General features: G+C 29.3%; 1 protein-coding gene across 4 annotated transcripts; it reads left to right on the top strand.

Annotated features, from left to right (window-relative positions):
- Positions 1-248: 248 nt before the first annotated feature.
- On the top strand, positions 249-8,813 carry LOC126920534 (protein Daple). 4 transcript variants are annotated; one of them, XM_050731078.1, is made up of 23 exons: positions 250-439; positions 1,114-1,222; positions 1,358-1,446; positions 1,537-1,846; positions 1,915-2,028; positions 2,105-2,292; positions 2,374-2,455; positions 2,534-2,712; positions 2,834-3,087; positions 3,327-3,508; positions 3,584-3,865; positions 4,374-4,480; positions 4,556-4,747; positions 4,827-4,977; positions 5,088-5,270; positions 5,340-5,627; positions 5,700-5,900; positions 5,981-6,126; positions 6,205-6,297; positions 6,413-6,476; positions 6,558-6,666; positions 6,746-6,852; positions 6,942-8,813. In XM_050731078.1, the coding sequence occupies exons 2-23, from the start codon at positions 1,172-1,174 to the stop codon at positions 7,176-7,178; spliced, it is 3,609 nt and encodes a 1,202-aa protein (XP_050587035.1). In that variant the 5' UTR covers positions 250-439; positions 1,114-1,171; the 3' UTR covers positions 7,179-8,813. The 4 variants fall into 4 exon arrangements, 3 of the variants coding, with proteins under 3 accessions (XP_050587036.1, XP_050587035.1, XP_050587034.1); XM_050731077.1 differs by having other exon boundaries at positions 251-439; positions 3,174-3,508; XR_007711989.1 differs by lacking the exons at positions 6,746-6,852; positions 6,942-8,813 and having other exon boundaries at positions 249-439; positions 3,174-3,508; positions 6,205-6,301; positions 6,418-6,476; positions 6,558-6,589.
- Positions 8,814-10,292: the final 1,479 nt, after the last annotated feature.

The raw sequence follows: 10,292 nt of genomic DNA on the forward strand, positions 1-10,292 counted from the left end.
TTATTAAATTTTTCTTTAGTTTCACCCACATGGAATATAAAAAAAATGTTTCTATACTCAATCTAAAATATTCTCGGAATCGATTCGGTTGATTCAACAGATCTTGAAACAAATTATGATATACTCCTCTTTTAAAATAAAGATTTCATTTTTCCCGCTCTAATCTATCACTTTTTAATAGGACCTTTAACAAGAATTGTCCACGAAATAGTAAGAGTTTACGAATCTATGTCCATTTTATATATATAATAAGTGTCATAGAACTGATCATCCAAATATACATCCATTTTGTTCGTTCATGTACAGCCGAAGTATGTATATGAACGAGGAGCTAGTCATTTGAATACGATCAGTGTAACCGTAACCTAATATCAGCTAATACATAAATACTTGATCGTTTTAATTTAGTGTTTGTAAAAATCACACGATGTTTCATAAGGTAAATGTCGATAATATACTAAATAACTCTGTTGTAAAATTGAAACGATATATTTTATATTGAATGTGTATATAGAATTGTGTGGTTATATTCCCTTTTAAGTTGCATCTATAGTAAAAAGTGTGACTACTGAATAAACATCAAGGAATAGATAAAGTTTTGTATGGTAAAGTTATTGAAACATTAAATTAATCTGCGTCGTTTGAAATTAATTATGAGGCTAATAATTGGTTACTTGAAATAACAAAATCCTTCAATTACATTAATGTATATACACAGATGCACAATTAATTATATGTCGATAATTTATTTTTTACCTAAATTGCAAATTTAACTAAGCAAAAAGTATTTAGTTTTATAAAACTATGATCTTTTTAAATTTGTCCGCATATATTAGTATTTATATTCTGTCATATGTAATGTACAATTCTTCTAAAGAAATTAATATTATATAATTTGTTACACTTCACCAAGTTTAAAATTTAGGGAGACGTAAAATTAAAAAGTATTATACATAGATATTTCATCTTTGAAAGAATTAAATGCATTCTTGAGTACATATTCTGTATTAAAAAATTTGATATTTTTTTGTACCTTATATTCAATTATTTTACAAACTAACATTACAAAATTATAAAATATTTATTCTATTATTTTTATCTTTCTATATGAAGAAATGGTAGTGTTATTTATTAAGTACTATCTTAATAATTAATGTGAAAGTGCATAAGAATGGCATCTTCTGAAATTGATGATCTATTGTGTGGACCTTTAGTAACATGGGTAAGTTTTTTATTTTCTAGAATTTTATGATTTATTTTCTATGATTCATGATATTAGTTTTAACAGATTCTTGACTATTATTATTAATCGTATTAATGAGAATTAGTTAATGAAATATACTTTTTTATATAACAGTTCACCAGTTGCTTAGAGGATCCTAACTCATTAAGCAATTATAATGATTTGGTGGATGGTGTATTATTACATAATGTATATTTGCAAATGTAAGTATTTCTATGTATTTAAATTCGTATTGATTTTTTCTCTTACAAAATATTTATATTTAGTATTCTTACATGTTTTATATTTCATAGAGATCCGGAACCACTGTATGATGAAGTAATACCTTCAAAGGGAAATACAATAACTCGCATAAAAAACTTACAAGTCGTAGTAGATAATATGAAACAATTTTATGAAGGAGAATTAAGTCATTTAATTCTGAAGTTACCAGATATAATAAGTTTAGGCAAGGAGCCGCAATCATATATCCCTGAAATGAAATTGTTATTATTATTACTCCTTGGTTGTGCTGTACAGTGTCCTAACAAAGAAAAATTTATAACTAATATAAAAAAATTAAATGTTGATACTCAACTTGCAATAGTAGAATGTATTAAACAAGTATGTTTTCTAGATTTTTATATCATTGTCTACACTATGTATAATAAAATTTAACAATACTTTACTAGGTCACAGATAATCAAAACATAGTTATTAATCAAGATTCATTGGAGAATATAAATATGGGATATTTATTTGCACAAATGAAAATGATGAGTCAAGAACTAGATTTATATCGTCAGGTAATTTTATTTTATCAATATTATCTTTTAACAAAATGTTTTATTAAGAATGTATAAAATATTACTGATATAACAGAAATGGAGGGATATTGTTATAAGTGAAGGTATTCGAAGAAATGATTCATCAAACAACGTAGAAGCTGAAGAAATAAACAAAGTGCAACAATCTAACCCTGTTGCTAAATCAGAACGTGAAGATAATCATCACTATGCAGTTGAATTGGCCGACTGGAAATCGAGAGTTAGAAAACAACGACAAGAATTGTATATATTATCTCTTTTATGTATATATATTTTTAGTTATTTTTATGCTTAATCTATCTTTTTTTTGTGATATATTTGCAGAGAAGAAAAAACTGAAGCATTGTTGGAATGTAAAGAAGAACTCGAGTACCATAAGATGTTAGTAACCAAATTAAAACAAGAGGTAAAGTATCATATTTGCCATACATATTAATTTTTTTAGTAAGTATTAATAATATATAAATTTTTGTCCTTGTTTTAGAACCAAGAATTAATGCATGAAGCACGCACAGCAAAGTCTTATAGAGACGAATTAGATGCGGTAATTGAAAGAGCAGATCGTGCCGATCGATTGGAATTAGAAGTAGTAAGATATAGAGAGAAACTTACAGATATAGAATTTTATAAAACACGCATAGAGGAGCTACGTGAAGATAATAGGTATTTTAGATATATTTCGTTTAGTATATATAAATATATAGTATATATTGTACATATATTTCGAATATAATTTCATTATATTTTCTTTATATAAGATATCACCCTATTTCATTTATTTTAGAGTTTTAATGGAGACTAGGGAAATGCTAGAGGATCAGTTAAATTCATCGAGAAGGAGAGCAGATAAAGTACTGGAACTCGAGTCTGAAATTCTTAAATATAAACAATTACTGAATGACATGGCCTTGGAACGTGCGGCTGATAAAGAAAAATATCAAGAGTTAGTTGAAGAAAACACTCAATTACATAAATTAACGAAAGCTGCCGCAAATGAAGCTGCCTTAGATAGTTCTATAAGTGATTCTGAAGAACCAGGTAATAAGGAAAATTATTTTTAATATACATTTACATCTTATTTATCGATCGTATATAACTATAATGTAGATTTGTATATTATTTAGCACATGCTGATAATAGATTGTCTGAACAATTGACAAATAATGCACAAACACGGGCTTTAAAACTTGAATTAGAAAATCGTCGATTGATTACTTTAATAGACTCCCTAAAAGAAAGTTCTTTTCATGAAAATTCATCTCGTGTGTTGGAATTAGAAAAAGAAAAGAAGAAGCTGCAATTGAAGATCGAATCGTTAAATGATAATATTGAAAGATTAACACAACAAAATTCGGATTTAGAATTGGTTTGGAAGCAAGCACTCGAAGAAAACAAAAAATTACAGAACTCATTACAAAATCAAAAGACGTCATCCGAGAAACAACAACAGGAGTTCCAAGTATATCATAAAAATTCTATGTATGGTATCTTGGTATTTTAATATTTAACGTTTTCTTTTTTTATCAATTTTTAGACTCAACATACAAAAATGATAGAACTGGAAAAAAATTGCGATACAGCAGTGAAAGAAAAACAACGAGTTCAGTCTTTATTGGAAAGCGTACAAAGACGAGCAGATGATTTAGAACGTAGTTTAGAGCTTGCCAATCAAAAAGTTGAAGAATTAAAAATTATAGAAAATAACGTAAAAGAAATTAATTCCAAGTGTCTTGACCTTGAATCAAAACTTGTCACAGTAGAACGAGAGAAGGATATAGCACAGCGCGATGTGCATCGATATCGAGAAACAATAGAAGTATGAATTTTATAAGATATTTTTACTAGAATGATTAATTGTTCTGTGATTTTCTATTCTTAATCTATAGTTTTCTTAAACTACTACTTCAAATTAAAGTTATGCATGTATAAGCTCAGTTCATTGCTGTAAACATCTCTCAGCGTGTTAGAGATCAGCGAGCATATTAATCACGCCTTCGCGGATAAGGGGCCTATGATAGAGTATTTTATGGATATAGAAATTAAAGATATCTTCTATGTCAAAATTTAAACCTATTAGCTAATATCCTTATCACTGTTGTCACCGTTATGTTTTAAAAATTGTCAACATCATTTGCCCGCGGGAGCAACAAGTGCTTTTGTCCACGAGAGTCAATTTGAGCGGTTCTATCTTTGTTTATATTATTCTATAATATTTCAGTTTATATTCTAAATTACAATGTTCTAATTTTTCTGTTAAAAGTTATTCTATAATTTTAATTTTTTAAAGTATTGAATTAAATTTTGCCTAATGAAATAAATTTCAGGAAAAAGATGTTGCATTAGATAAAGCAACAAATAGTATTGAAGTTCTAGAAAGGAAAGTAATGCAACTTGAACAGGAACTTCATGATTCTGTTACACAAATTTCAAGGTATAAAGTATTTTACATGAAATATATATGCTTATTTAATATAAGAATATCTTTTGCAAAATTATTTATTTTTAGATTACAAGAAATTGAAAGATCAAGTAAGGAGCTTGATTCACGAGCAGCTATTGATAGGGAAACGTTAGAAATTCTGCAATCGAATTTAGTAGCTGAAAAATTGAATACTCAACAATTATATACAGTTTTAGAAAAACTTGGACTCAGTGATAACATGTTGTTGTCATTGCCATTGGATAATATTGTTAAAAAGTAATGAAATTTCAAATTCTTGAACAAAGTTTACTATGGAAAAAGCTTCTAAATGTCAATTATTAATTAATAATTACAGAATCGCGCAAATTCCGGAAGTCGTCGATTATATAAAAAAATCAAATAATTCCTGTTGTTGTGAAAAGTCAGTACCTGAAACTACAAATTCCGAGAATAATGCAACTAATAATATTCATAATACACTAGAAGCAACAGTAGAAGCACTCAAGGTATGTTGAAACCGTACAGATAAATTGTAGGTAATTAAAGTAAAAAGATATTTTTCGTAATTTTACGAAACATAATGATATACAATATAATTTTTTACTTTTACTTCTAGAAAGAACAGGAACATTTAAATATGAAATTGGCTGCTGCACAAGTAGCATCAGAAAATCTCCTATCTGAAAATGCAAAACTTCAAGTACAGATAACAACATTACAGTCTCAAAATAATTCTTTAGCAGCACAACATACAGCCTTGCAACTTGCAAATTCACAACTTGTTGCTGAAAAAGAAGAAGTAAGTATTTGAAATATTTTTTTTTAAATATGTTTTTGAATATTGAGAATTATATTTTTTATATTCTAGTTGTTGAAAGAACGCAGTTCTCATCAACAAATACACACCCAACTGGTTCATGATCAAATCACTTTACAATCTTTGCATGAACAATTAAATAACGAATATGAAAATCTTTTTCACGAACATGATGCTCTCAAGTCAAATTTACGAGACGTAAAAAATGAAGTTAGAATGTTACGCGAATCTTATGAAGGATTAAAAGGAAAAAATAAAACATTACAAACTGAAAAGGAATCATTGGTGAATGATGCAAAGAGTTTGAATAACTTGAGAGGAGAACATTCAAAGCTGAAGGTAGTAAACAAATGTTAAAGGCAGGTACTATTATTGTATTGAATTACGAATTTACTTTTTTAATTATTTTAGGATGATTTTAGAAATCTGTATACTGCTACAGAAAAATTGAAAATGGAGTATAGAAATTTACAAGAGGATTATAGGAAAAACAAAATTGAAACGAATCGACTAAGCCTTAAGTTAACAGAAATGCAAGGCGAGCTTAGCAGTAGGGATGAAAGATGTTCTAATTTAGAACTTCAAATTAATAAATTAAATCAACGATGTGAGGTATTAACAAATGTTTATGTTGGGTTATTTAATAATACATTTAATATATATTTATTGCTATCTTACATATTTCCTTTTAGGTGTTATTGCATATGAATTCCGGCTTAGATAATGATAGACGATCGTTGATGGATCATATTACTATGTTGTTTAGCCAATATCATGAACTTTTGACTCATTCTCTTGAAGATAAAGAACATTATCACATGGAAGAAAAAATATATACGTTAGTACTTTAAAATGACAATATTTAAATAATATTCCTATGTTAGCTAATATGTTAATGCGGTAATTTTTATTACAGAGACAAAGTGAATCATTTATATAGACAAAAAGAAAAATTGGAAGACAAAATAATGGAACATTATAGAAAGTTAGATAGTTGTACTCCAAAAAAGTAAGTCCATTTACTTTTGTATACAATTTTATTTATTATGAAAAATTTAAAATATATATTTTTAATTGCACACTTTCTTAATTTGTAATATACCTTCTTTACATATGTATTGAAGAAAAGGATTTGGAGCTAATTTCGTTCGAAGAGTTCGAAAAGTTGGATCTGAGTTTCTCAATAAGGTAAGCAGATTGATACAAAAGCATCTAATACAAAAACAAATGAATGTTATAAATTTTATATTTAAATTCTGCATAAATTAGAATCGACGATCTTGGACGGAAGATTTCAAAAACTCAGAAGGAAAACCTTATGAATCAGAATCTGGTGGAAATGACTCTGACGCTAGTACAGAAGATCATCGTTTAGCAGGTAAATATGATCTTATTGGAAACGTATAAGTTAAAAATAAAAGAATATTAATAAAACAATTCTATGAAATCAATTATAGGATCAACTAGAGCTCTTGGGTCAGATACATTGTCTCTTGGTCATCCAGGGACTAGAAGAACAGTGTATTACACTGATGATTCTCCACCACCATCAACTACCGTACCAGTATGAATTTATTAATTTACAGTTCTATGATCTTTTTATCTTTTAATTCTAGTGGAATATTTTTTGGATATCTGAAATAAATATTACAGGAACAGGGAGATGATAGACGGTCTATATTATTGGAACAAACTTCGCGATCGGAGGTGCAAGTAGAACCACGACCGGTTCTGATATACAATAAAGTATCAGCAGTTATAAACGAATCAAACAATCTTAACAATAGTGGAATGAAGGATGTAGGGCAAGAAGAAACAATTATAGAAACTCCTGTAGATAAAGATTCAAAAGTGGGTAATCAAGTGTGGTACGAATATGGTTGTGTATGATCTTACGCTGCTTCCATCTATTTGTGTACTTGCCACGAAAAAAAATCGTATTTTGTACTTTATCGATTTTTTTACTTTTTAATTCAATGAATATTTTGCATAAATCCGTATAAAATGTCGAATAAAGACTTGCATATAGTACTAATTTACGCATATAAGTGTTCGCGAGTTCCTAGAAAGTTTTGTATGAGGGTAGTATAAGTTATCAATTTATTTCGAAATTCGATATTTATTTTAAATATTTTGTAATTTTAATACTTCATTTTTATTAGCATAATCTTATGCATTTATATTGACGCGCGTTTATAAAGGATTGATGAATAACCAATAATGTGCTATATATGTGTATATCAATCTATAAGTAACAACGCGAGAGTATTCTCTTTTGAAAACAACGTAACAACTATGTATAGCATTAAGGTGACCTAAATATTCGATAAATATTGTCAATGTTCAATTAGTTTTTAACCATCAGTCATTAACCAATTGTATTAATTTTACTGCTCTTCGAATTTATAAAATACATAAAATAGTAGAATTATAAATGTTAAAAAATTGCATTGTTTTAACCATATTTGACCCTTTTGCTACGAGCGTCGCCTATAGGTCCGCGTGACGACCTGTATGGGCGGGTGTCGCCTATAGACGACGCTCGCGAAATGACCTGTGTGTACGAGCATCGTCTATAGACGACGTCCGCGCGATGACATATGCTCGCTTTCCGTCGCAGTGCTTCGTTCAGTACCGCTATTCCGACGGCACGGTGGCCCGGACAGCGGTATCACTCCGACGGAACACACTGTCGTAGCGAAAGGGTTAATTACTTCTTTTCCACAATACTGTACATTCTATATATTTTTTTTAATAAGAAAGAAAACTTTCATCTTCAGAAGTATTTTTTGAATTGGATACAGTTTTATATTGCAAATGTTATTGAATATTATAATCTATATAAAACTTTACAAAACCAGTAAACAAATTAAAAATTTCTCATTGTTACAGAATATATATTTAATCAATGTATTTTATAACGATGAAGAAGAGAATTTTTTGTTTTTTATTCACTAGATTTTTAATATTGAAGAAATTAATGGGTTAAATGAATGATGCACCTTGATAAAGTCTCACGGTTGAAAGTCTCACGAGTTTCATCGTCGAGGGAACTCGTAATTCAATATTTTTTGTTATTTTCTTCCGAGTTGGGAACAAGAGGTTCCGACTAAAAAAAGCTGACCACCGTCTGTTCAAACCCTTCCTGAATTATTTCTCAGGCTTCAAAAATTTGCATATGACGCGTATCCAAGGAACTATGTCGGTGATCGATAAATCAGATGTTAATATTTTTTCTTTCAACTCGTATTGTTAGGAAAAATAAAGCATTAAACATAGAGGAGCATATATATACTGCAGTAGAATTTATAAATTGAATTTAGAAGGATAAGATATTTACTATATATTTCTTCATTTTATATAACTATTTAACTACTATTAATTATAACTAATTACTTTAACCACTATTTAGTAAAAATTTTCCTATTTCATTGTTAAAAATATTCAAGTTTTTATATTACTAATGTGATCATTTAATGTGTAATTGGCGCATAATTTAATAAATAAATCTTTATTAGATAAGAATCCAGACGAACAATATAATCTATCTGCAAGATAAACTTCAACAGACCCCTCAACCCCGTCTTTCCTAACGTACCCTTCGACGAGCTTGTCGACGACGAGGGGCGAAGCAAAAAATTTCGCTCGCAGCAGCGGTTGACTGGCAAAACCTCCCTCTCCAGCCTGGTTTTTCCATTTACGAGAATAAAAATCTTTCCCTCTATTTCCACTGGCGCGGTAAAGGTAGGCCAATGGGGTGGGAATAGTATGGCGGGGGGAACAGGGAGGGCGGTGATAATAGTAGTGGGTGGACGGGTGTAAAAATAAGGCTGGCAGAAGCAAGAGTAGCAAACTAGACTAGTAAAAGAACTATGATGCCAAGCAAAAAATGAAGAATCATCCACCGCCATCGTGAGAAATGGTAATGATAAGAAAATAAATTGTATACGTAATTGATATATTTTGATGCTTTTTCTATTTCTTCATTTTTTGTCCTATTTTTAGTAGTGATAAAGTAGAGCACTTTTAGTTATCTAGGAATATGATATCAAGATCTGATATTAATGGGAAAATTAATTGTAAATATAATTCATTTTCCCAATTAATTTTATCCTTTATCGCTTATTTTTATTTATTAATATCATTTCTTGTGTATGTTATATTATCTAACTAATTGCAGAATGTTAACTTTATTCTATTATATTCTTAATTCGCATTACTAATTAAGCAAAACGAAAAAGTAATAAAAAGTATGAATCCATTAATTTTTACCTCTATGCGGAACCACTATTCCTTCAGAATTTCCCCCCTTTTTCTCTTCAAATAAATTAGCAAAAATTTAGTCGAATTTTACGGATAATTCGAGGGATTGTAAGAGATAACTTGCAAAAATGTTGACTGTGTGCGGACCAATGGTGAAGTAAAGAGGTCGTACGTTCCTTCTAGGGGCTGCATAGGTCGAGGGGCGGTAAGATAGCTTTTTACAACGCATCTTCTTTCTGTCTCTTTTACCACCACTCGTTTACCAGGACAGTGAAGATAGTAGGGATGGTAGGGAGACATTTTTTGCATCAGCATCATAGTCTAAGGAGGGGCATATATGTTCTACATATACAGATAGCATGTAGTTACCTATGTAGAGAAAATGATAAAACTAGCCGATGGGGTGGGTGAAGGATGTTACGACATTCCATCGTTGGATGATTTTTTAAACTATCACGAATATTATTCATTCAACGTCCTGGGAATTTAAGAAAAATCTATGAAAATTCGCGTAAGTAGCAAGTTAATTAGATTATAATAGTAAATATTGTAATAAAAACTGAGTTAATGGACAATAATTCCATGTTTTATTAGCGTTAAGCTTTAGTTGAACAAAATGAGTTCTTTCAACAAATTTTAATTCAGAAGAACACCATGTATTTATTTTAAAAGCACAATACAATACACCGTAGGTATGAATTTATTAAAAGTTGAGAGTATTTGTTGTTTCTAAGTTCTAAT

Source organism: Bombus affinis, chromosome 9, assembly GCF_024516045.1.
Source record: "Bombus affinis isolate iyBomAffi1 chromosome 9, iyBomAffi1.2, whole genome shotgun sequence".
NCBI lineage: Eukaryota > Metazoa > Arthropoda > Insecta > Hymenoptera > Apidae > Bombus > Bombus affinis.